Genomic DNA, 27,910 nt, shown 5'->3' with positions numbered 1-27,910 from the left:
GTCGGTCATGTATGGAAACCGTGGAGGTGTGCAAGTAATTTTAAAACAAACTTTTCCTAAAGCTGTTTACATTCACTGCAGTTCTCACCATCTAAATCTGGTTCTCTGCACTGCTGCCATGGTATCTGGACACATAAGCACTTTCTTTGAAACTCTCAACTCCTTACATAATTTCATGACAGGGGCCCAAAGGCATTCCCGCTTCATGGAAATTCAGAAGGAGATGCACCCCAATAGACAGTGCCTTGAGCTGGAGCGATCCACTGACACACGGTGGAGTTCAAAATCAGGATCTCTCTATAAAGTACTGGTATTGCTAAATGTAATATTGGAAGTGCTTGCCAAATACTAAGAATCAAATGGCCAGACCAAACTAGAGGCACATTCTTTATTACAACAGATTCAGACAAAGACGTTTTTGCTTTTTCTTGTAACATTTAGTAAACGTCTTGAGACTAGCGATTTTCCAACCAAGGGGTTGCAGAGTTCCACCCCGTCTTTGTTAGACTGCACTGATCTGATTGAAAATCTGAAGATTAGCTTTGCTAAATTCAGACATAATTCAGATGGTGACTTTGATAAAGTAGTCAAATTAACTGAGGAGTTCATGGACAAACATGAGATTGCTCAGTGGGATGTCACTGTCTCACGTAAGAGAAAGTTGCCTGCAAAGGTGACAGATTCTCTGTTAACGTCCAAGATGGGGAAGTCTGCTAATATTAAAAGCTCTTAGTCAAATGTGGAATGATGTTCTGGACAGACAGATTACTGAGTTAAACAGCAGGTTGAAAGAGGACATGTATGGGATCATGCATGCTGCAGCTGTCTGTCTCTCAGGATCCAAATCTTTTGGCACGAGTTGCTGGAGTTCCCATGCCAGCTATATGGAATATCTATCCAGGACGCAGAATTCACTGTGTCTTTCCAGCAAATCAACCGCAAAATTGAAACAAGACAGACAAGGTTCTCATCTCTTTTGGAAGTGCTTGACAACTGCCCTGCAGATATTTTTCCTAATGTTAACGCACGGTTGAGAGTACATCATGCAGTGTTGAGAGACTCTTTTCAGCTGTCAATCGGATCAAGACGCGTTTGTGATCCTCAAAGTCATTAGATCGTCTGAACAACTTGTCTACACTATCATTTGAATGGGAACTTGCCGACTTTCTAGACAGTAACGAGATTATTGCCATATTTAATTCCAAGCCCCGTTGCCCGCGTCTGGTCTAGAAGGGCAAAACCTCCCAACAAAGGTAGGGACTGATTGTTTTTTTTGTGTGTGTGTCTGCCGTGGCACAGTAGCGTTCGGCAGCCTAGGTATTTGTTGCTTAACCTGTGTGTGTGTGAGAGAGAGAGACAGCATGTACAGTATATATAAGCTTCCACTAATTCTGCTGTTTGATTATACCGCATGAGGATTGGATTGTAAATTATAGGGGTGCCCCTATGCTGGCAGGACGGTCAGTTAGAGCCCGGACCACCCACTTTTGCACAAGCCCACCCAAAAATAAATTCCTGGCTACGCCCCTGAGATACAGGACCACTTTCGCAGCAGCAGCTGAAATAGCTTCACGTGAAATGTGGGTGGAGGGTCAGTAGGTTTAACTGAGCTCCATGGTGGTGTCCTGTAAACCTTTAGGGCTGTCTGAACTGTTCACTGCCTCCTTCAGCGATGCACTGGAGACACATGCACCAACAGCCATGTCATATGTGAGGTCACTCATATCAGACTCATTTTCCACAGAATACCACGTTTAGGAAAAGGTCTGATCTGCTCCTACTTTAAAGTCCTCAGTCATCATCAGACACACCATGAACTGGTATTTTATTAGACACACCATGAACTGGTAATTCACACTGCTTTGAGCAGAATGGGTCACTCCATTGAAACATACGTTAATCATTAATATTTTTCTAGGGTATAACTGCCAATGATATATATGTTTTAGTCTCATAATGTACACTATATTTACTATGTCCTACTCCAAACTGATAGTGCAAAGGGTTTGCAATGGTACTGACTACAGAAAGGTTCTCTTCCATACATATTAATCAATGGACTTCATTGTTAATGCAGAGCCATAGGAATACAACTGAAACCATAAACACCAGTGCAAGGACTTTGTATATCACTGTCATGTAAGGACTGTGCTCTTCACATCGCCCGACGAACTGCAGAGCATGTCCTCACAGAGCCAGCTGCACTGCATTGAGTCCGACTGAGTCATTAACCCAGGAAGAGTCCAGAAGTAAAGAAGGATAGAAAGTAAAAAGGTTCGGACAGTGCAACTAGTAATACTTCCACGAATCACACGCACAATAATATACACGATACAGATCTACCATGTATATGAACCTGCAAAATCGCCTCTTTGATGCTGCGCTACTTTGGTTTAAGAGGCACTGAAGAAAGACAAGAAGAAAGTGTAGATGAAGAGAAACATTAAAACTTCTGTCTGGCTGGGACTTTCATCTTTCCAGCCGCCAGCCGTTCTTTGTGCGCGTTACCCCGAGTCTCCACCGGTGACCCCAGCAAACTCACTCTTTTGACAACTTCGAGACTAAGGTAATGACGAAAAGCAACTTAACATTGAAATAGAAATCTCCCAAAGGACCAAACAAACAGCAAGCACCTGCATCCGGCACCAGGGAATCTAATTTGGATTTCTTTTTATTATTTTGATACCAATAACGTCTATTAAATATTCCTATTAAAATACTATTACTTTAAAACAAAGCAAACACTGGGCTCTAAATACTGAAATCGCAATTACCTGTGAACGGGTAAAGGGAGACTTCTGCCTCGTACGTGTTGTGCAAGCCGCGCTCGTCTAGCCTCAGCCTGACTGCGCCTCAAACAGCCCCTCCATCCCCCCGGCACATTGGGGAGTAATTATACCGCGTCACGTGAGAAGAGACGTAGCTGGCTGCTTAGAAATTTCTTAAACTTCTTAAAAACCCTTTTACAGTTACTTTCCAGCACTCACCCGGGGGGTAATTTAACAGCCACATCCTGCTTGGCATTGTGCACTTCCCATGCTTTAAAACCCAAATGAACCCTGCTGAATAGTTGGAGAGCGCCCTGCTTTACTCCAGTTATTGGTCTGAGCCGTGTGTTTTCTGTGGACTGTATTTCTGCGTGTGTTTGCTGTTGTTCACATTACTCTACAGTATCCCCGAATCTTGGCCTCTGTGCGCACCAGTCCAGGCAGAGAATTATTTTTTTAACGGACTGGGGGTTGGGACTGGGGAGCAGGGAAAAAGCAGGAGGCAGAACTGAAATCAAACAATGTCTGCGGTTGATGGCTAAATTACACAGGGCAGTGGGAGCTCGCTCAGTTCAAACGGCTGAGGCTGTCCTGGCATGTTGAAGACATAATGATGTGGGAACTTCAAATTCCTCTACGTTTTTGTTCTACTTGTTAAAGCCTTGTCCGGGGGGAGCACCAACTCGAAGCCCCTTAATGACATTGCGGAATTCCATCTGCTGAAAATCTTAAATCGCCACTTACATAATGATTTTAAAATACGCAGCGCAAAATTCTTTGCTGGTCAAATGAAATATATCAAAAAGATGAACACACGGGTTGGAACGGCATTTTTGGTAATCTTACACTTGTGAACCTAGCTACAAATTGAAGTACAGAAGATATACTTCTATAACATTTCTGTATCGTTGTTTTTATAGAGCATTCAACATTTTGTAAGACTATACCATCACAATACTATGGTACACTAGTGTACCTATTAATAGGTCAGGTATTGTGGGTAGTTTAACCACATAAAATACAGTACTGTGGTACACCATTGCTACAATCATATAAAGATTCTATATGCTAAAACACAGTAAATCTAATACTACTAACTACGCTATTTTAATTTAACAGAGCATAAAGTATAGTGAAACTACTGCGTTGTAACGCCCGACGACAGCACGTCAGAGATCAAAAGTAAATCCACATCGCCAGCGCCACCGGCAGAGATACAGTACTGTACGTAAGTGCTTGGACCACCTAGTCTGGCAGTAATGTGCTGCTACATGCTCTAATCCTGGAGCAGTAAATAGTTTAACGGTAGAACTACAGTTCACACAAAGACACAGTGGCTGCTGTATCATGGAATACATACAGTAACACAATACTTATGTTTATACCAGTTTCCGGACTCTAGTTTTTTGTAATGTGTTCATATTTGCAGGACAAAATGTAAAACTGTTTTCAGATTCACGTGTGCAGAGACAGTGTTTTTTTTTACTTTTTATCATTCAAACTTGTTCCTCTGATACTGAGAGGATTTGTTTTATAATTACTTGGGGAGGTCAAGGGCCTTGTTTAGATGTACACGTTACTTTGTAGAGGAGGAGTGTTTAGTAAATGGTCTTTGATATTATTTTTTAGGTAAACATTTTATTCTGGAGATGGACCATAAAGGTTTAAATAGCCAAATTAAACAAGGGGGAGTAATATCACAGTGTAACTCAGAGCTATATTGCTATGATTTTCAGATTCATCACATGACTGGCTCCTCTAACATCGTTGCAGATTGTGAAGGGGGAGGCAATGTGATGGTGATCCCTCATTGACCTTACCAGCCTGTCTCATTTTTCCAGTCTAGCAGAAAGTGGGTATGCAGCCTGTCCTCTCTGGGTAGTCAGGTATGCACAGTTTCTATAGCCTGACTTTAATCACTGAGACTGTATTTCATTGGGAGCTGTTTTATCTTGTTGCCTCTCGCTGTGGTCAGATATCCTGGAGGTGTGTATTGTCTTTCAAGGACTGAGTAACATTCTAGTTTTTATTGTGTCATTTTAAAACCTTTCTCAGCTTTTAAGTTTCTACATGCCAGATCTCCTTTAAGCTCTCTATAGGCTTGTGCTACTTTCTGTGGTCAGACATTATAAGGTGTCATTGATATACACTGCATGTGGCACTGTGTGGTTCCAGCACTCACCAGTGTGTGTTTCTTCATGTGCTCCCTGCGAGTAAACGTCTTCCCACAGGTAAGGATCTCTCTCTTGTATGGGAGAGCATGTGTCACTTGAAGACACGAGGATACACTGGTGCATAGCTGAGGGCACTTGAACTTGATTACTATGACCTCATTCACTGCAAAATGACACAGAAAAGGCCCTGCCAGTCAGAATGCTACCTACATTTTATATCCCCTGTGATTGTCAAGGACTTTAGAAAAAATGTGTGTTGCACTAGTCCACTAATTACTAATTGTGCCAGAGGTTGAGGTCCTATTGGTTGATTTGTAATGTAATTTGGTTGTAATTTAGTGTAACTCTAATTAGTGGTCTTTTAGCAGTACTTTCCTGAGACTAACTGTTGCCGGAGTGGCTCAGAGCAATCAAATGACAGAATTTTGTTGTTATATGTGTAATCCTTAATCTGATTATTATATAATTTTTTGTATTTATACAGTACCTTTTCAAAACGTCTTATTATTTTTTTGAATAACTGTCTTTGTAACCATTATTAAGCTCATTAGGTTATTTACGTGCTCTTATTTTGCACATGTTTAATTAAGTGTGCTTCAAAAATATATACTTCCTTATTTAGGATAAATTAGTTCTCATTTTACACGCTTGTCCAAGGTCAGAAACAGGTAACTTGACGATGTGTTCGTGACAATTTGCTCTGCAAGAACCCAGTTGTGCGCCCCTGTGAAGTCGCTTGGGTGGCTCAGTCTTTTTTTAACCACCCTTTATCTTCCGTATTTCATGCTGCTACATCAGTCTGTTATCTTTATTACCTTAGTCTGTACCTTATAAATCTTTTTTAAACACTTGTTCATACATCTAAAAAATATTAATACAATACTAAAACAAAGTAAATTAGTATGTGTATAAAATAAATTCAATGCAAAGAATCTGTGAAATAAAAAGCGCCATTTTTTTTCCTAAAAAAAACTATGGATGGATTTGATCGTGCGAATGAATAGGTTAGATGAACAAGCGTGAACAATCCGTCACCAAATAGCAAAATGCGAGAAATGACGCGCAAGACGGATTTTAAAGGTAAGTTTTGCTGCATTTTAATGCTTTAGTGCTTCACATTTACGGATATTGTTTCTCTAGATATTGAAGACGCTGCAAATAACTGTTATCTATTAGCAAGCGCGCAACGCCAAGCAACACGTTTTCCTTAATACATTATTACTGTCAACGAAGCCCTCTTTAATAGATTTTTATTGTTGTTTTAATGTGAGAGAGGGCAGAGAAATGCTTTGTTCATGTGGATACATTTAAATACTAACATGTATGATACGATGATTTTGAAACGTTGGCACCTGTGCTTAATATTCAATTCACTAAAAATAACAACACTCAAGACATAAGCATATGGAAAGGTTTATTTAATGTTTTAGTCACAATAAAATTTAGTTTAATAAACCGCTCTGCTGAAGGCTAACAGGATGAGGAGGCTGGGACTCCCATGCAGAGTAAGGAGTGACCAAGAGGCAGCTGCAAAGGTGGAGATGGAGTGGAGGTGGGATGTAAGAAGACATATGTGAGGCGGAGAAGGGAATTACGTTCAGTATTAATGTTTTACATGAGGAAATTATGTCAGGATTGATTACGAATTACTGACACCTGAGTCTGATTGATATTTGGCAGTTGTAATCCCTCCCAAATTTTTGTTATAATCTCAGTTTCACTAAGAATAACAACACCCATGAATTAATCATATTGAGTGGTTCATGGAGTGTTTTAGTCACAGTAAAATTGAGCTTAACTGGCTTGGCTGAGGGTTAACCTCCCATCCATAGGACAAGGAGGCTAGGACTGCCTAAAAAATGCAATCAGGGCCCTAAATCACCAATGCAGAATTAGGGGAAAGCACAGAGAAGGTGAGAAGTGTTGTGTGATGTTCAGTATGGCTTGAACTGGGGGGTGGGTTATTTCAGCCATTATATAGAAAGCTGGAGGAGTGTTTGTTTAAGAGTATTTGTTCTGGTTTATGTAAATGAAGGTGGCCTTGGATGACCAGTGGCTGAGTTGCTTTATGGGATAATAAGCAAGGCCTTGACGGGCTGCTGAGGAGGCAGCTTCAATCTGGAAGGAGCAGCCACAGAATTGCTCTGCAGCAAATTTAGGCTTTGTGAGAACTTCATGCAGATCAAAGAGAAAACAGTTATGAGAGAGTATGAGGCTTTTCATTAGCAAAAAGAGAATCAGTAGGAGATGCTTTTTAAAAAATGCTAATCTGGAGATAATGGAGTCAAGATTCTAAAGGTCTGATGTACTGTAAGTAGACTTAATTGTTTATAATTTAGAATGATATTTTCCTTACAATAGAAGATAAAGGATGAGATTATATCACAAGAAGTATTTATTTTTACATTTGAAGGAGATGGAAGGAATAAAAACATCTCCAGGAAGTATGGTAGGAACTGAAGGTACAAGGTGTAACTCCAGATAGTATTTTGTGCCAGCTGGAAAGCTGGTACAGATGGAAAGAGTGATTTAGAGGAATACTAGATTTGAATAAGGAGGAGCTGGAGAGGGATACTAGTTGGCAACAGGCCTAAATTCTTGAACCTCTGAAATTGAGAAAGATAGAATCGGCAATATTATTGACATGACGTTTGATGTCAGCTGCAACAATTAGAAATTGTTTTATAATATTTATAAGAGAAAGCCATTGAAATAACTGAGGAATTTCATGATAAAGTGAGAAGATGATCTTCCTTTGTTGATTATAAATGGTGATGCTGTCTGAATGGAATTTTGTTTCTAATTGTGGACCAAAAAAGCAGCGACTGTGGCAACTGGAAACAAAAAAAGCCAATGATCAGAAGAAGAGATAAAGGACAAGGTGCTGTGAACCGCTGGCCTCAATAATAGCCTCTGAAGCCAATAGAATGGGCTGTGTCTGTGAAATCTGGACAGAACAAGACTCAAGACTCCAGTTTGTTAAAAATAAGTGCCACAAACGCATTTCTTCTTTGCAATTGAATTAAGAGTGGTGGGGTGGTTTAAGAATGACGCCGATGATGCAAGTTCGACATTAAAAGACATATGTGAGTGAGAGAAGGGGATAATGTACGGTATTTATAATGTTTTAGGTGAGAAAATGATATCAGAATTGACCATGAATTATTGACAGCTGAGGCTGATTGAACTTGGTTGTTGTCATCTCTCCCAAACCTTCTTTATGGACACCATTGAATAAACCTTAATAATTAGTCAAAAGGACCAATGATGGTAAAAGATAGTTGTACAGTCCCGATGTATCTTTGGGCATATGACTTTTTTTATGGGCTTTTTCCCACCCAGCACTTCCTGTACAACAGTTTTCCCTTCACAGTCTGCATGAAATTGATAAGCAATTTTTTTTAATTTCCTTTTAAAACTGCATAAGCATCTTGTACAAGTAAAAGTAATTGTTTTTATTTAGTTATTCAAACCTCTTGTTGGGAGTGGAACCTGAAACCAAACCCTCTATTAAAAATCATTCTCATGTGGGATTAGGTTTGAATTGACATGTTTTTCATTTACCTAGGTTTTTTCGGGTTCACGTTGCATGTGTAAATCAACTACCTATATTCCAAAAACAACACTTTTTTGTTGATATTGATATTGAAAACTAAAACATCACATATAATGACAGGCATTTAAATATGTTAAGTTTTGGTTCCTCTCTGTTTCATTTTATACTGTAGCTTGATCTGTTTTTTAAACACTTGTATTTTACAGATTTTATTAAATGTTTTTCAGATCCTCTATAAAATGGCAAAATGTTTGAATATACAATAATGTACTGTAATATTATACTGTATTATGTGATACTAGGCAAAAGTATTATACAAGAATGGCTTAAACACACAATGCCAGTATACAGTATCTGCTTCCTGTTTCATTCAGAAATGAAGGACTGACCTGTTTTATAACTTAGGCCTGTTAACTGTTTTTCCATCTGTATGTAGAGTAGCTGGTCCTTTTTTCTAATGTGGTTGTTGGAAGGAAATATTTCCATAAGATATAATTTCTGTAGCAATAATAACATTGAACAAAATAGTACAAAGCATAATATTTGTTTTTGGGTTCTGAGTGTGTGGTTTATTAATAATGGAGGTCTGCTCAATGGAAGCAGAATAAAAGCACAAAAAGAAGATTTCGAAGGCAGGTGGATCCTGACGGTAGCTATTGCTTCTGCTGTGGACTCCCCAATTGTAGCCGTGTTGGTGGGGTGGGGAGCAGGATGTGGTGACACTGCAGAGTCAGAGCTCCTCGAGTATGAGAGAGACCCCCATTCGCCAGAATTCATGGGCGCACCAGGTGTCCCTCCACTGACGTGTCCTGTCGCCCCCGTGGCAGCTGCGTGTACACTGCACGCCCACATTTCTAAGGTCAGCACACACAGTGGCTCCACACCCACTCTGCCACGGACACTTAGAACATAAGAAGCACAGGAACTGAGGGACCAGTAAAAAAAAAACAGGAGAAATGTGAAACAGATACAATAGGCAACAACAAATCCTTTACATCGTCAGGACTCTTTATCTACTGTAGGTATTTATAACTTCTTGATTATTTTTCTTTACCTGTAAAACATAGACTGAAGTACTTAACAAACGCATCACATCATCATCATCATCACTTTCAATTCCTGCTTATCCAACTCAGGGTCACGGTGGCCCAGAGCATATCCTGGGAAGCATTGAGCACAAGGCGGGATAACATCCCTGCAGGACGCCAATCCATCTCAAAGCACACACCTGTACACACTCACGCCAGGGCTAATTTTCTCAGAAGCCAGTTAATCCGTCAGTGTTTTCGGACTGTGAGACAAATCTGGAGTATCCATAGAAAACCCAATTGAACATGGAGAAAACATACAAACAACATGCAGATATCACCCTCCCCCCCAGTGGCCCCAGTGGCCCCAGCGCTGCAAGGTGCAGATGCTGAACAGTGCATCACTGTGCCACTCTGGTAAATTTTTGTGTTAGTATTTTAAGGTAAAATTTAAAGATAAGTTTCAATAATAAATCTTATTAATCAATAATACATAATTAATCATGAATACAGAAAATATCAAGTGTTAATAGACTCGTTACAAAAAATGCATAATCATTAGTCTACAAGTAGAGTGCATGTAAAATGGCATCTGTGAATTGGTTTTACATGTGATCAGACAACACACAGGTGAGTGTTTGGGGTTCAAAGTACATATTTTATGAAGGGAACATAAGTAGACATTAATAACTGTGTCTCTGGATGAGACACTGACTTCTGTCAAAGAAATATCTGGATGAGCACCTTTGATCAATAAGCTACTATCAGATGGGCTAGATGGACTCTTCTCGTTTGTAACCGTTCTCATGTTGTTATTCATTCACCATTTATGAATAGATAAGGGATTGATAAAAAAGTTTATCATTGAACCTTAAGAGAAACTGTTACCTTTGTAACATAGACCAATAGTAGAAGAGTAGTGTTTAGGGCTCCTGGCTCAGAACTAGAAGGCTGTCTGTTCAAATATTTGGTAGGACACCGTTGTTATGCCCTTTGGCAAAGTACAGTACTTACAGTAGATTGTCAACAATTTAGTGATTTGAAATATGGTTACATCCTTAATCCTAATCCTGTTCAGATGTTAGCAGTGTTTATGCTACTGCTAACACTAAGCATATCTCTTTACATGTACTGTACTATACAGTACGTGCAGTATGTTATACTGTAGGTAGTTTGTATGCAAAGGGAACATTTGCTTAAGTCCTGTTGATATTGTTATTCCAGAGACAAAATAATATTGTTACATAAAGGGGGGGTGTTAAAAATCAGGTTCTGATACCAGCTTGCAATGCAAGTTAAATAATTTCACTCCCTGAAATCAGGGAATACCGAGAGGAGTTCGGCACTTGTGTTCTTCTATTCTCCTGCACAGCTCTGCTAATGGAGTAATAACTAGGCCCAGACTTACACAAGACAAAGATTTATTATGATAAATAACACAACCATACAAATGCTACAAAATACAGATATTTACCAATTCAGTTGGTTTCAGGGTCTTACTTTAGACATAGAAAATTTAGAATTCTGCTCCTGTAATCTAAATACACAGCAAAACAATTTAAAGGCCAAAACAAATCATGGGTCCTACCATGGGCTCAATCTCCCTCTCTAAAACACAGATGCCCACAACTGAATGGGAATTATTTTTTTCACATTCTCACAGTACATCACTAACATAGGAGAGATGTTTTTAGCTTGAGGATTCCACAATATAAGAAATCTAGAAATCTTTATAGTATTCATTTTACCTGGTCAGAAACTGGTTCCAAGTCTTATTGGGATGAGACTCACTCATGGAGATTTGGAGGAAGAGGAGGATGATGTTTGATAATGATGTTTCTTCTTTGGTTTCTGTCTTCTCCCTTCTCTGTTTCTCTCCCTCCCTTTCTTTCTCTGTATCGCTGTTACTGTATATTTTTCTATGGAAACTGGATTAATGCCCTAACTAGGGATGGCCAGCTTCATTGCACTCAGTCTATTGTAGGGAGTTTGTCTTTAAGAGGTGTATCTTCCAACTGCAGAAAGTCCAAAAAGCACAATGTCATGCTTGTCTTCAAGCTGCTCCTGCAAGCACCTATTGCCGGATCTCAGTTCCTTGGTCACAGAAGCTGGTTATATGTGGGCCCGCTGAACCATTACCCCTGGTCACACAAGCTGCAATACATTTATCGCAAGTGGCAAAACAGTAGTGTAAAAAAATCTAACATTGAAACATACATGCATCCCACTGACAGGCATTCAGTTCAAATATTATGCCTCTGAGTAACGTTGGACTGCATTGTTGAAAAATAATTGATTGATTCGACTACAATAGTTGAATTTTAGCTATCAGTGTAATTTTATAACTATCAGTTTTTTTATTACAATATGCAGTTTTGAATCCAATCCAAGTTATTGTGTCCTCTACTTTCTACCTTTTGGCTTAACAAAGGAGTAGGGTATTGGTTGAGATACAAAAACACGTTTCATTGCTACATGAGGTTTTGCAGGAGATTAAGGGTTAAATTCAACCTTGTGGTACACATTTATGACTGTTCAGAGGAACAGTCTCAGACAGATAGCAGACACAAGCATTCCTGGTGTCAAAACTTGAGCCTGAGCAGGTTAGAGGTCAGTTCTGACAAGTCAGAAAATGACCAAATATGGATCTCATTTCCTTACCCACCTTGAGAAATACAGCTTTTCAACAGGATTTCAGATAAACAAGAAATGTACATGTGATGCAGAAAACTATTTGGTAAGTACTGTGCTGCAGTTACTCCCAACACATTGTAAAACCTTCAGGTTTGGAGGCAGGTTGTTACGTAGTAATCACTCCAGGTGAAGCCGGAAGGTGAAAGCCACTTAAACTATCACTACAACAACTGCAGTGAATAATATTTTCTGTATCCTTTCCACTACACTACTTTTCTGAACCCTAACCTTAGCCTTAAAATAAAAAAAATGAAAACGTAGATAAAAGTGGAGTGGTAGTATTAACGTAAAGGAATACATGCTGTTGGGGTGAATGTGAAACTTGGCATTCCCATTAGTTTCAGCATTATAGGAGATCTTCTGTGATTGGGCCAATTCCAAAAAGCATCACAATCCAACAGAAAAAACAACAGCTGTGACACCATTTTTTAATGCTTTGTGTCAAACATTCATTTCAAAACAATACCAATTTCTGCAAGTTATAGCTTTTAAAACAGATAATCACTAAACCTTTCTTTTTTGAATAAATCAGATTAATATTTAGGTACCAGACAGAATTTTGGTCAATTGGTGCCACCGATATGAAGGGTTGGGTTGGTCACCCTTGCCGCTCTGTATACCAGAGGAAAGTGAGCAGGGTACTGTTTCACCAAGGCTTACTAACACCTGACAAATGTTTGCAAGGAAATTATTTCCAATTTTGGATTAACAAAGTCAATTTGTATTGTTGGCTATTGTACTCTGCAATTGACAGGTGTCCTGTCCAAGGTGTTTCCTGTCTTGTGCCCATTGCTTGTTGGGACCCTGAATTGGATAAAGCAGTTAGAAAATGGATGGACAGTTATTGTTCTGGAACAATCTGGGTGAAGTACACTGCTCAAGGATGCAACAGCAGTACCTCAGCTAGGATTTGAACCACTGCTGCACACCAACTCTAACTAGCATGTAACTCGGAAGACCGTAATAGGAATACAATATTCCGCTTTTGAGACCGCAAACCCAGGGGATTACGTCTGAATTACCCCTGAAAACAGGGACCTGTGGATACTAATGCCAAAAAAGAGGCTGTCCATTAAGGACTGATGATAGGTTACACAAAGTAATAGTTTTTCTGGAAAAAGATTCACAGGCATGTAGCTAAAGCAGTTTAACTTGGATCCTTCATGAAATGTTACAATGAGATCCTCTTTCGGGTGAAACAGCTTTTCTCCATAAAATGATCATATGATTAAATTTTCCCATCAGAAAAATACCTCCCCATACAGGAATACAGGAGATCTTACTGAGCTTCTGAAATGTTGTTAATGTGATGTAAGACCATTTGATCATTCCTTTTCTTGAATGCCTTTTTTAATGTTTTTTCACCACTGGGCTGGTGAGTGTGATTTGTTATAACCTTATACTCCTAAAAAGCAAATAATGAAACCAAAAATGTGAATGCAAATGTTTATGCATTTGGATGAAAATGACACCAGGTCTGCAATGTGCTGGAATGGCAAAAATTCCAGAAATGTAGGACAAAGCCCAAATGACTCAGAAAGACAATTCAAAATTACATACTATAAGAAAAATTTTAAATCCACCAAATTACCATTTAAACACAACTGTCAAGGTCCTAAAAACAGAGGGTCCCCAACCCTGGTTCTGGTTCTGGAGGGATGGTGTGTCTACAGGTTTTCAGTCCACTTGCACTTAACAGTATGACAACCTGAATCAATAACTGAACCAGTTTCACAGCTTCAAAAAGTAACACCAGCGTTGATTCATATTATTTTATTGAACTGACTCATTTTTCAATCAACAGGTTAGAATACATAAAAAAATAATAATCTTGGTGGCAGCCGTCATCATAATCTGGAGGTTGTGAAAAAAATACAGAGGGTTGAAACGTCACTGTTTGAAAGCACAGGCCCACAGCACACAGAAGAGAACAGTATGGCTGCCACACCAGTTCATGCACTCATCACTGGTACTGTACATCACTATTTATCGAGGTTTCAGTCATCTTAAAAAGAATGGAAAAAGCAGTCAAGAGTCCCAACTTAATTTACATGGATACATATATTGCAGAACGTGAAATTAAGACTATTTTGAAAAAGCTGAAGTTAAAAACAGACAAAATTAAGAAGTGGATAGTCAAAAAGATTCAGCTCCACGCTGCGAAATGATTTAATTGCTTTGACTTTCGAGTTGTAGAACTGAAAGACACTTTTATTTATGTCCACTTGTGCCATTCCCATCACTATGTGAGATCACAACACGTAATACCAGCTCCTGAATTACATGTTTAGCCACAATTCAGGCATTTGGCACCTTTAAAATTTATTTAAAATTTAGTTTCTTGTCTCTCATTTGTTTGTTGCACGTTAACATCATTGTTCAGACACAATATTCTGATTACTCTCTTTTCACATTAAGGGAAAGGACAATAAAATGTCACAGAACATCATGCTAATACGCCATCAACACTAGTAGCTCAATTTATTTGATCACATTAAATGTTACATGTAGGGTTTCCTCTTTTATACATACTGTAGCTGTAACAGAACATTAAGAAATAGTCTAAACCTTCCAATCTATTCGGAATGAGTAAAATCAAAACAGGAAGCACAGGGCACAAGGCGAGACTACACTCACCTTGTGAGAGACAGGACACACACGCATCCCTACACACCACAGCCCACATGGGGACAATTTAAGATACCAATTAACCTGGCCAGCATGTCTCTGGATGTTGGGAGAAACTGGAGTCCAACAACTATAGCTTATTCACACAACTACACAATGGTAGTTTTAAAAACTGCTGTTCAATAACTACTGCCAATGTGAGAACAGATAATTTAGCCCTTTTTTTCCCACTTTGTCACATTTGTAAAATTCCTCATGAATACAACTGACAAATTTTGGTATTCTAATATATTAGGGTCTGATGTACTTTAAAGGATATTGTACTTGCTAGTGTCGCACTACAAATTAAGTACTGTAATTGGATGGAAAAATCATACGACCTAAAACGCAGTATAACTGTCTATAACACTGTAGTTTCCACTTTGAGCTCAGACCTTCGTATACAGAAGTGTTTCCATTTAGTTAAGCTCATATTAATAACTGAGGCTGTAGAGACTACAGCACAAGGGTATAGAAAAGCAACAGTAATAGGAAAATGATGTGATAAGATTTTGGCAGATCTCTGAAGATGTGAATGAAGTAGATCAGGTGTCTCATTTCATTCAAAAATGCAAATTACACTTCTTTTGGGCCTTACCCAAAAGTATCTGATGCTGGCCGAGAAGTTGAAATAGTGAATAATATGTATGCAAATCTTCACAAAGATTTTCTTCACAAATTCAGATTGAAATTGGATCATTTTGAGGTTTAAGGAGAAAAATGCTTTTCTTTACTTCAGGAATATATTTAATACGTCATCATATATATTACAGATTCATCGGTGATTATTCAATGAAAGCATGTCCTGTGTAAAACAGAAATGAAAAAAAGTAACAGAACTGTTGTGTAACAGGAAGGCAAAGGCTAGTTTCAGGTTTTTTTTCTTACAAATATGAAATTTCAACCTTTCCAGTGAAATATTATCAGGACCATATTTCACAAGCAAGGCTACCTTCTAAAGAAGGACAGCTTGTTATTCTGTACAAATATCCCAGAGATGCATATTTAATATACTGAGATAAAATCTCTTTCCAAAATCAACACATTATTACACTAGCAGAATTAACATTTTAAGAGCATGCTACTCAACTTACTTCATATTTCAAACCTGTGCTCTCAACATTGCAATACCCTGGCTGCCCAGATGTAGCGCTATGGTCCAACTTCATAGACTGAATATATATATATATTTAAAAGAACTTGGTAACTGTAGTGCCCACCAAAACTATCGGGAAAGCAAAGTCAAAACGTATTATTTTAAAATCAAGCAATTTGTATTTATAACCATGAGACTGATATGAATGCCAAGTAAAATTTATAATATGTTATCTAATAGGTAATTTCATGCATACATTAGATCATATTAGAACTACTTTGTGTTCAACCCAATCCTTTAAATGGGATCATAAGTACTGAGAGACAATTCCTGTATTTCTTAACTTGCAGAGTTTAAAAGGCAGGATTTGACTGCATATCCCTTAGAGAAAATACCTGCATGATGTCTGTGATTAATTGAGCTGTTGTTCTGATTCTTGTGTATTGGCCTTTGCTGAAGTCACTTGGAGTTCCTGGAGCCTATTACTAGGGTGTTCTGACTTAATTATTTTTGTTAGCATGTCAAATGCATGCTGAACATGCAAAATACATTCACAGAGGGATTGAGATTGACTTGGCCAGTCTAAGGTTTTCCCCTTTTTTCTCCCTTGAAGACCTCCTGTCATTGTCATATTGCCTGGCGAACTCAATAAGGTGGGAACAACTATCTTCTTCACAAGCAGCAAATTCATTTTGCTGTTGCCATCATTATTTACATAATTAAAGATGAGCGAGACAGTTCCAGAGGTGATCATGCATGAGCGGACCATAAAACTTTGCTCAAAACCCTCCTGGTTCATTTTCGTACTTCAAGCAACTTTTAACCTGGCTTTTCTGTTGTTGGTGCTGATGAGTTTTACACCTTATACAGTTGCCTTTGCAAATCTGCTGTCTCTGTCTGCAGAGTACATCTGTACTCTGGAAGTTGCTGGTGATTTCTCTGACAGCTGTTTTAGGTTCTCCTTAACAGTTTTAATAAACTTTCTGTCGACAACTGCAAAGGTGTTCTTGGCCAATGGAGTTAGGGTTAAATTTTGGTAGTTTTTCTTTCAGTTTCAAAATTGCCTGTTTTTCTTTCACACTTATTGCCCTTTTCTCTTTTAAATAATTCTTTGGTTTCGATTTTATGTTGACTATGGACTCCAAAGACTTGAAATCAAAGGAAGGTGGGTTGACAGCATGTTCATAGCTTTTTTTTTATAAGTGCCTAATTAGTCCACTAAATAGCCTAATTACCATCAAGAGACACCTATGTGAGCTAAAAGTACAAATACTTTTTTCTAAATCAAAATAAAGTTAACACTATAAATGTGTTGACCCAAGAGACTAGAAATTAATTGACTGTATAAGAAAATATTCAGGAGATGTGCTGAGCATCTATATTTATATTTCCTGAGAAATTATTATCAGAGTTCATAATGAAATGCCAGTTTAGTCTTCACTGTCCCAGTGTTTTACTCCTTGTCAGCAAGGATAGTTGTCAAGGGAAACTATGGGCATCCATAAGTGATCTATATAGTACAGCAGACTGTCAGCAACAGACAACTGGTGTATATTTCAACATACAGTATATAGTACTTACATTAATTATTTCTGTAGCATGAAGTAACTAGAATTTATTCCATTACTTCACCTATTATCCATCTATTATCAGATGCAGTAGCTGCTAATTACTGGTAAGGACCATGGCAACCCATCGCTTTATACTGTAACGCCCTCTGAAGACTCTAATGCAAGAGCCACTGTGGTCAATTTGAGACATGAGACATCTCATTAATAATATGAAGAGGGGGGAAAAGGAAAAAGAGCCGTCATTGTGAGCCTCTGCATCACTGGTCATGTCACTATACGCACACAACTGGCCAAATGTCATCAGGCATGGGGTGAGATCAATTTGGCCAAGGTATCATCGGCTTCCAACTAAAAGCAATTCCTGCATGCAGGGCACCTCGTAAGGCCAATTTGAAGTTCAAAGTGTATAAAAAGTACACTTTCCTATTCCAATTAAAACATAAAAGATGTGTGATTCTGGGAAGTGTATTTTTAACTTTCCTAAAATAAGCCTTAAAATTAGCCTTAGCATTAGCACTATTAGCGAATAAACAAAAATACAACTCTACTACAGTACTCTGTATAGTCTCTGTATATTTGTGTATAGGGTATATTAAATAAAGTGTACCTATCAGGAAATTCCAACTTTTTATAACTACACTCTTTCCTGCAGCTTTCCATAAAGCTACTTGCTGAGTCTTAGAAGATTGGCACAAACATTTCTTAAAAACTAACAGGTATGTCAGGTGGATCTAATATCTTCAATCTGGCCTAAAACCACAGTCACTTCAAACATGAAAAATACAATGATGCTAACGATAAACCACTGTCTTGTATCTTAAATTATAATAAGCAGTAAATGGTCAGGTGCCCAGCCCACTGGATAAGAGATTAAATTAGCACCAATTGCTTTGTAAATGCAGGTTCAATCTTTAAGCTGGATGTTTTGTTTATATACTGTGTATCTTATGATTGACTCCTGCTGGCTGCATAGGAACAAGTATTAAGACTGACCTGAAAGATGCTTTAAAGCTCTTAAGGCCGCTTTGCTATGAGACTTCAAATCCAACAGTCAGCTGTACTTCTGATGTGCTTTCCAAAGCTTGGGTGACTGCCAGACCAGAAAGTCTGTTGTGGTACTCGCACTACACAAATCATAAAAAAAGGGACACCAAGCAATTATTGATATTTTTGTCTGTATTGATGTTGAGCACTGCGGTTCTTGAGACAGAGAATCATTCAGAAATGTGCCCCCAAACTCAATATCATTCAACTGACGAGGGAGCTGAAGAGAATGGATTTTTCTTCCATAAAGTGGTGAGAGGACCCATGAGTGAATATTCCCTTTGTCAGGACTGTGGCGTGTCTGCTTTGGGTACAAAGGCTTTTATGGGCTCTGTGAAGACTAGGGAATTCTTTATGCCATGTATTCACCCAAAGTGAAGCTGTGTAATAAAACAAACAAGGAGGAGCCCTCATATCTGCATAGACACTCCTGGCCAGGGGGCCTATTATTGCTTTGAGCATGCAGCATGCTTTTTGGTTTCTAACCTGCCCTTCATGTCACTTTCCTCCTCTCAAGAAGGGAGGCTAGATAAAGAGGGGGATATCAAAGGAGACATTCAGTCACTCCAAAACTGGCAACACTAGGGAGAGATTACCTGTCACACTCAGACAACAGGACAGGCCTGCCTTGCACCACAACAACACAGGACCTTGTTTGTATACGGTGGAAGCTAAGAGTGTTTGCATTACAGCATGTAGCCTGAGTACAAAGAAGAAGTACAAAACAACAACAAAACACACAAAGTATTAAAACATAAACCGTCCTGCCCCTCTACATCCCCTTCACTCATTTGTCCCATATGGACGGTGTCAAAAGCTGTAGAAAACTACAAGCAAACTATCTGGTAACAAATATTTTAACGTGTGTGTTGTACAATAACAGAAAAAAAAAGTCATAAAGTGTTATAAAGTACACGGGAAGACAGATTGAAAGTTGATACCCCCAGGGGGTGAGAGACTGTCGAGGAGCAGGGGGAGTTTTGTGAGGACAGGGACGTGTTTCTGTGGCTGCATCTCAGTGTGTGTTTGTGTGTTCGGACGGGTGTGCGGAATGTCAGCGGGAGAAGGTCACGGGTGGGGGAAGAGGGGGGTACTTCTGTAGGTTCACTCGCGACTGCCGAAGAGCTGAAGCAGGAAGAAGAAGATGTAGACGATGTCCATGTAGAGGCACAGCGCTCCGAACACGTGCTCCTCGGGGCTCAGGGAGTAACGGCGGTTCCCCATCAGCAGCTGCACATCGAAGGCCAGGAACTGCGCGGACAGACACAGTGAGGCAGGGCCTGCTGTTAGGACAGCCTGTCCAACTCAGAGCCACAGCTCGTGCACGCCCTGTTCCCTTGGTTATACATCCTCCAGGACCACCAAGAGCTGCCAGAGCGGACACCCTTAGAAACCAGCTTTTTAACCTGGGGGGGCTTTGCTCTCTAGAAAAATTAAGTATGTAAATGTATTCACACAGAGATCATAAAGGTATTTATTCCAGCTATATCTACATAGCATTACCGTAGACCTCGAGTCTATGTCTTTCACTCACAGTTCACCTCTGGCTATTGCTTGCTGTCTACTTTGGGTTGTTTTTCATCTTGATATATGATATTGTGTGATAATATATAATCAGATAGTTTCACAGTAATACATTTCAATTTACAAAGCATAAAAAATAAACAGGATGCAACAATTCATATGACACTTCACATGCTTACCAGAGTGAAGACAAGGGCTCCCAGTCCTGCATAGGCAGTCTGTAACCATGGAATCTGGAGGACAGAAAGCACATTCCCAGTCACCACTGTGACTTCTGCCAGTGCTTCTGAAGAACCTCCATCAATATCCTCTTATTCCACAGCATCTTCTGGCTGTCCGGTTGTGCTTACCCCAGGCTGTATATTTTATTTTTTATCTGTATTTAATTTTACTCTGACATAGGTACACTAATCAGTGCTTGTGCACATCATGATTTACCTACATGTTTTTGACCCACACTATGAAGCATTATATACTGTACACATACAGCGCAACCCCAGATTCAAGATAATTGCTAATTGGGAAAAAAGGTACATTCACTTTTTTGCTGAGAAACTGTTTCATCATCTGTAAGCAATATTACAATAATGTTCTCTTATGTGGTTTAATCGTCTATGCCACAAGTCACACGGTATGTTTAAGTCATTGGTTTCAAGCAAGCTCATAAAATGGTATAAAATGGACTGAAGGAGACATTGCTAACACAGCACAAGGTCCTTTTATAAGGCTCCAGTGCTTGTAACATAAAGTTGTGTTGGAACGGACTGGTTGATTTTTGAGTCTTCCTTTGAAATGTTCTGTACATTTATAACGATGAAAAAAACTGCTTTGAAAAATAAAACCCAAAACTACCAAAACAGCTCTGTGTGATACAAACATTGGTAATCTTCACACCTACAGAAACCAATTAACCTAGTTTAGTAAATAAGATAATGAGATTATATAGTGTACTATTCTTTGAGTCAAATAAATAAAGTAAGATGGACAGAATATCCTTTTCCTATTTAGAAAGCTTGCATGAATATTCACTGGTTTATCCTGGGAATATCAGAGTCATGGGCTGTTGGAGGAGCCCAGCAGAGGGCAGGGAAATGGATAAAACTCATACTGGGGGGGGCTATCCTGAAAGAGGCAGTGGTTGCCAAGGCTACTCACGTATCCAAAGGGTGCAGTGAAGATGAGCACCAGGCCAGTGAGAAGCAGCACCATCATGAGGGAGAACATTAGGCCATGACACGAGGTGAAGTCAAACTGCAGAGACAGACAGACTCACTGCCGTGTAATGATGTACTCACGAAAAAGACTTGGGTGTATATGTTGACACACCACTTACATCTTTTAGACAATGTGGGGAAGCAATTAAAAATACAAACAAAATGTTAGGATTTACAGTTAAAGCACAAAATTAAAAATCTTGGGATGTTAAGTTAAAATTGTGCAACACACAAGTAAAACGTCATTAAGAACATTGTGTAGTATATTAGTCACACTAAGATATTACTGCTCTGGAATCTGCAGAGAAGAGCAAACATGTTCCCTGGCTTCAGGCCAGGAACTGGCTGGCTGACACGCTGAACCTTTTTAGCCTTGAACAACGAAAACCACAAGTAAGCCAAAGTCAAAGCAGTGTATTCTTTAGAATTAGCAGTGAAACACAAATCAGAGAGCACAAGAGGAAACTAGATGGAAGTACATTTAGGACCTAGAACAGAGGCACTTTTTTACCCAAACCATTGTGGAAGGAAGAAACAAACAGTCCAGCCATGCTGTGGAAGTCAACAACCTGGCTTCTTTCAAGAAACAGCTGAATCCTTGGTAGATGGCTGAATGGCCTCCTCTCAGCTGTAACATTATGAGTATGTGTTCCAACGCTTGTTGACTGCCCTATTACACTGATGTGAACAAATACTGTATACTTTATAGAAAATCAACAGGAGTTTTCAGCAAATCCAGAGCTGCTTATCCTCTCTTTGGCTAGCATCATTTTTGTAAAAATTTGCCAATAGTTTAACAAATATGTGAGATTAGTTTGGGGGGCAGGTATTACCATAACAATAAGGACTAAGTTTAAGAGACTATCCTCACAGCAGCTGAATGGAAAAGGTCATCACAAGATATTAAACAATCTGAATCTTCTTTTAAACCAAAGAGTGCCTAAACTGTTTCTTTCAGGTCTACGTTCAAGTGGACTTTCATTTTGGTGCTGTGATATAAATAAACGAGAAGGAGACATCCACCCAAATAAAGAAAAATAAATTTGTATGTGGGCATGCAAGCATTACTATCAATGTGGGAAAACAATTTTATAAAAATAAATTACACGCCCCCCCCAAAACTGAGCGTTTCTGTTTTAGTACAAGGGTTTGGCAGAACGGTGTATTCTGCACATGAATGGCGTTATGTATTATGCATTATTATGTATTATTCACGTGAGTTGCAAACTGATTACACACCTAACAACTCAAACTATGGTATGTTAAATCATTGAAAGCTCACACTGTTTTTGAAAATGTAAAATAAGTCTTGCTAATTGCCATAATGAAAATTAAATACAGTAATCTTATTTAGATTTATTTACTTTTTGACACTAAAACTATATTATGCAAGTAATAAGATTTTATTTAGAAAAATACTTAAAATGAAGATAATTTTGATAATAAAGTGCATTTAATTTTTAACATTCTGATTTCCAGTCTCTTGTGTCCTTCTAACCAGAGGTTTAAGCTATGGACTTATGAACCATGTAAGTGGTGCTCTTACCTTTGGAACTAAACTATTTGAATTTCACTGCATTCTTGTACAATCAGACCTACCTGAAACTCCTCCTCAATTCCAACTAGCAAAACAATTTCTGACTTCTCTACCTGTGTAGTGGGGCTGCTGGTGTTGGATGGCTGCCACAAGTCTTGTACTGAGGTGTCATGTACAGGTACCACTTCAGTGGTAGATGAAGTAGGTCTGCAACTATGTTCAAAGTGCTTTAGGATCCTTTGAAGTGTAAACAGCATTATAATTGTGATCAATTAATCTACTGATCATGAACACAGGCCTTGGATTAGAACTGCTTTAGAGGAACTGTGAGATTTAGAACTGGCAATCATTTTGGAAACTTTTTTTTTGTTTTTTTGGAATTGTTCCTGGACATTAGACAAAACTGATCTTCAAAACAGGCTGTCTGCAACCTCTTTTCTTTTCTGGAGACTGTTATTTATGTTGTATGAAAATATACATCAAATATGATTTTACCACAGCTCCAGTAATGGGTATGCTTTGAAAGAAACGGCAAGTGGAATGTAATTCCATGACAAGTTATCAAGGGTGAAAAATGTGCTGATGAAAAGAACGTGACAAAATTGCCATCGAGTTGTTAACTCAATGAAATTTTGGTGATGACAAGCTGCTGATGAAAAGTGCTTGACAAAATGATAGGATGCCATCTGAAACAATCCAAGTGCACTGAAAACTATGCCTGATTGTCTGACAAACAGACATGTTCTCTCTATTGTAGTATCCTCTTCCTTTTCTCTTTTCCAGCTGCTGTAATACAGCGTTCTGTACCAGGGAAGATAGTGTTCAGCATGATAAGGTTACTTTGGCAGAACCAGGCACGTAAACCCCAGGCAGCAAGCCCATGTTCGTTCTCAGAGGATCTGCAATGCCATTCAGCACCCCCACAGCTCCAATGCACCATATCACAGCATTCAAGACACACCCAGTCAGCTCACCTTGGTCTGAAAGCAGAAGAGAGTGACTGCCAGGCACACGAGGGCAGTAATACCAACACACAGCATCACCACTTTGGTGTTGTGGTAGCTGCGAAACCAAAACACATGCTTACAAACTGTGAGAACAAAAACAATCCGATAAACAGTTCACAGTCCTTCCCTCAGTGTCTGAGTTCATGAGTTGTCCTACTCATTCACTCTCTTATCTGAACACTTAATCTCATTCACTCTTCCTGTATTACTTAGTCATTCCTTGTAGTAATATTTTAGAAAAATCACAGATTTCTTCTTTCATTTTTTTCCCCAAATGAACAACGAAACATGAACCGGAGAGCACAAGGGGGAACAAGGGGAAACTAGGTGGAAATGCATTTAAAACTGAGAAAAGGAGGCACTTCTTTACCTAAAGAGTTGTGGGTGTCTGGAAGAAACTGCCCTGCCTTGTTGAAGCCAATACAAGGGCTTTTTTCAGGAAAGGGCTGGATGAGATCTTTGAATTAATTAGCCAACTACCAAAGAGGCCAGGTGGGGTGGACAACCTCTTTTAGTTTGTAACAGTTCTTATGCAACTAATTCCCCTTCTCTCATTATCTTGTCACTCATAACTCTCACACTTTGTCTGTCATAATCTTTTAATCACTGCCTTAGCTCTCGCTTTTTTAATTGCTAAGGGACTTTCACACTCCAGCAGCTACAGTAGGTGTTCAGGCACCACCACTCAGTCATTCCTAACTCATTCATTTATATTTAAACCATTTCTTGACTCCCAGGTAGTATATCTTACCTTGCCAGCATTCCTGCCATATAGGACATGGCCAGGGTCTGAAACAAGAAGAAATGGAGAGCACAGTCACTGCATGGAAAGTTAATTTCAAGGTACCTGGGGACTGGAAAACTGTCTTTCTTATTTGCTCTTTTATTTCACTGCTGTTTTGTCTTTGAAAACTTAAGGATCATAGAATTTTCCCCACAAGCAACATGAAATGGTTTAGTATTTCAGTCACAATGAGAGGAATAAAGAAGACTGAAAATGCAGAGCAGGCGTGTCCAGTCCTGGTCCTGGATGGTCGTGAGGCTGAGGGTTCTCAAGGGCTCTTCAAGGCAACAGCACCTGACGAGCTGGGAGCTGCTGTTAAACCGATCCGGTTTAGTACAGTAACCAGCAGGTTAAGAGACACCCCTGATATAAAAGAATAGTGGATTTAATCTTTTGAAGATTAAGTGAACTTTCCTTACGCCAGAGGGTGGCATTCCAGCTTTTACTGTATACCACCCTGGTTAGCTGGTTTGCCACATTTATTGCGATGGCTTTCTGAAATGTGCTTTCTGATAGTTAACAAGAAGGAATTATATAGAATGAGATGTATATAGATAATTCTACTTTACGACTCATCAGTACAACTTCAAGACCCTCAAAGCCTTGATATGGTGCATTTTTTGTACCTGAACTGTTACACTTTTCTTCCATTCTCAAGGTGGCCTTGCACATCAGTAGTTATTTACTTGGCTGCTGCTTTTATCTAATGACATTTGCACCCATCAATAAATCGGGGTATTTTACTGGAGCAAATAATACCTGCCTCACGGGTACAACAGCATTGGCCAGAACTCTAACCACTACTCCACAGTACTGCCTCTTCAGATCTTTGTCAATCACTAAATCTGAACTTGCTGCTATTGAGTCAGTGTACGGTACCATTTCCACACTTCAAAATGACCCAGACGACAATTCATACAAAGCAAAATACGTGACTGGAAGATGACAGAAATAATCAGCCAAATAAAATAAACAGTATATAAGAAGAAAGCAGTTGGTGGATGCCATCATCACCAGTAAAAGAGAGGAAAGAAAAAGACCACTCCGAAACACAGCTCATTGTCAGTCCAGCAGGTCCAGATCCCATTACAAAGGACACAGGGGAGCTGAGAGGAAGCTACTCAACTCTCAGTGAAGGCCACCTCTGCATCAAAACACAGCAGCCCAGGGTGGAGCCTGGTGATGCATTTCACTTCACGGAATACTCACAAAGATGCCCAGCAGGATGAGATTGGTGGGATACCGCCGCCTGAAAAGAGGAGAACAACCATTTATTTATCCTTTAAAAATCAATATCACCAGTCCTGTTGATTTTCAACACCATATCTTCTTGTTATTTATTAAGAAATTGTTTATAATTAGCGTTATTAATAATAGACTTTAGATATGGAAAATGTTTTTTTTCCCTTTTTTATTGGGTTGAATGTGTTTCAAGGGATTTTTGTCGCTGTTCTTTTTTTATTTTATTGCCATTTCAGTATTCCTGTATTCAGGCATTGTGTGAAATTCAGTATATGACTATGCTATTATGTATTCTCATTGTTTGCAAAGGGAGTGAAAATCCTTATTCAAAATATTAAAGTTAAGGTCTTGTTATAGCCAAAAGGAAGAAAAAAATATTACATTTTATACGGGTAACTTTTCAGCAACATATTTAATTAATTCCTCCCAATCAATGAATCAATCCAGCAATTTTAAATTTTGAAAACTCAGCACCTCTTCCTACAGTGCGTCACAATGATGAAATCTTGCCTCCAAAAAATTCAGATGCCTGTTTTGCCAGCAGATGTCACTGTGGCCCAGTTAGGAGTACAAAACCCAAGGCATCTCTGGCTTCCCCTAGGCAGCCCTGCACAAGGATCATATGAGATCACAGCATTAGCAGCGTGAAGAGTGTTGTGTGCTTGATGTGTCTCTGGTTCACTCATCCCACAGCTGACTCATATAATTACTGGCATCTGTTCAGGGCTTTTCATCCCAAAGGATCCCAATATGTTTTACATATAAAACAGAACCACTTCATCCATCACTGAATGCAGATCCTGGGTGATACACAGCAGTCATTCCGCACCAGCAGGCCCACTGCACAGCACCTCAGGTAAAGAAGTGAGAAACAGCTTCCCTAAGGGAGTTAATGGAACAACTTGGGGAGGCCAGACTATAGTCCAGGGCTCTTAATCACTGGACAGCACCTCCAACACCACTGTGTTTCCAAGGGCAATGGATGTGAAATTCAGGGTCAGCACCACTTCCTGCAGCAGCCTGGTTTTCCTTAGAGGTCTCTATTCCCCCTACCGACAAGGCCCAGGTTTAGCTTCTGAGATGGTAATGTTTAAACCCCTTATAAAGTCTTTCAGAACACGCAAGGCTGACTTACAAGGCTTAGGATACAGGCCACAGGGCAACATTTCTACGACCAATTAAACATTTACAAAGTACTTTATTCAAACATTTCAGGGAGCACGTCTTCCAGAGTGTACAGTGGCATAAAACTCTATTATGCTGAGTGGTGTGACACTGATAATGATCCTGAAAAAAATAACTGATCATTAAACAAAGGGAGAAACTAGTATCCCACAATCTGTTGAATTGTATTTGATTCAATGATCTTTTATTTTTATCTCAATTAAAAAAAAGTAAACACTTGGTTTGATTACAATTTACCTCAATTAAACAGAATTGTTCATTGGTTTGCCCCTTTTCTATATATATTTTCTTTACTTTACAACTTTACAACTATTGTAGTCACCACGTTTCACATTAATAATAAATGGCATTTTAGAGTAAAAATATGCACTGGACTAGCAGCCCAAAACATCATGTGCAGAAGTGGTTATTCTCCGCACAAAGCCTCTTGTTTAGGGGAAATTATTTAGTCAAATAAAATGCACCTCTACACTTTTTTTCCTTCATTCCAAGAACACCTGCAAGACATTCCTATTAAAAAACGCTTCCTTCAACATCAAGATGACTGGAAATACTTCTGCTCAAAGCCTGGCCGAGATTCAGATTGTGATGTTTCAGAAAAAATATTAGCAGTACCATGAAGCTGTGCTTCCGAGTTTTCATTCTTCAGATTTTGAGCACCTTTCCCACTGTATGCTTGTGGGACCATTATTTGTGGTCAGATCAGGAGAGGAGAAGGTGCAACATTAATGGATTTTAGCTGCTTCAATGTTTCAAGGATTCTTTATTATGCCACTGTTTTAAGTTGTTGTGCAGAACTTGACCTGGGAATACACTTTA

General features: G+C 39.1%; 1 protein-coding gene across 5 annotated transcripts in view; it reads right to left on the bottom strand.

Annotated features, from left to right (window-relative positions):
• Positions 1 to 10,933: 10,933 nt before the first annotated feature.
• The window catches only part of faim2a (Fas apoptotic inhibitory molecule 2a), a 38,244-nt gene continuing 21,267 nt past the window's right edge, over positions 10,934 to 27,910 (bottom strand). For 3 of the 5 annotated variants that reach the window (XM_088919788.1, XM_088919790.1, XM_088919791.1), the window contains exons 7-13: positions 25,874 to 25,913; positions 24,632 to 24,669; positions 23,848 to 23,935; positions 21,278 to 21,373; positions 20,302 to 20,355; positions 18,548 to 19,849; positions 10,934 to 11,680 (exon numbers count right to left, since the gene is read on the bottom strand). In XM_088919788.1, coding sequence (XP_088775914.1) covers positions 19,703 to 19,849; positions 20,302 to 20,355; positions 21,278 to 21,373; positions 23,848 to 23,935; positions 24,632 to 24,669; positions 25,874 to 25,913 — 463 coding nt within the window. In that variant the 3' untranslated portion in view covers positions 10,934 to 11,680; positions 18,548 to 19,702. Of the gene's footprint in view, positions 11,681 to 13,978; positions 19,850 to 20,301; positions 20,356 to 21,277; positions 21,374 to 23,847; positions 23,936 to 24,631; positions 24,670 to 25,873; positions 25,914 to 27,910 lie in introns of those variants that run through there. The other 2 variants (XM_088919789.1, XM_088919792.1) reach the window with 1 other exon arrangement.

The sequence above is a fragment of the Atractosteus spatula genome, chromosome 6 (assembly GCF_055471065.1).
Source record: "Atractosteus spatula isolate fAtrSpa1 chromosome 6, fAtrSpa1.hap1, whole genome shotgun sequence".
NCBI classification, from domain to species: Eukaryota; Metazoa; Chordata; class Actinopteri; order Semionotiformes; family Lepisosteidae; genus Atractosteus; species Atractosteus spatula.
The sequence above is the reverse complement of the archived record's forward strand: the minus strand, read 5'-3'. Positions and strand labels throughout refer to the sequence as shown.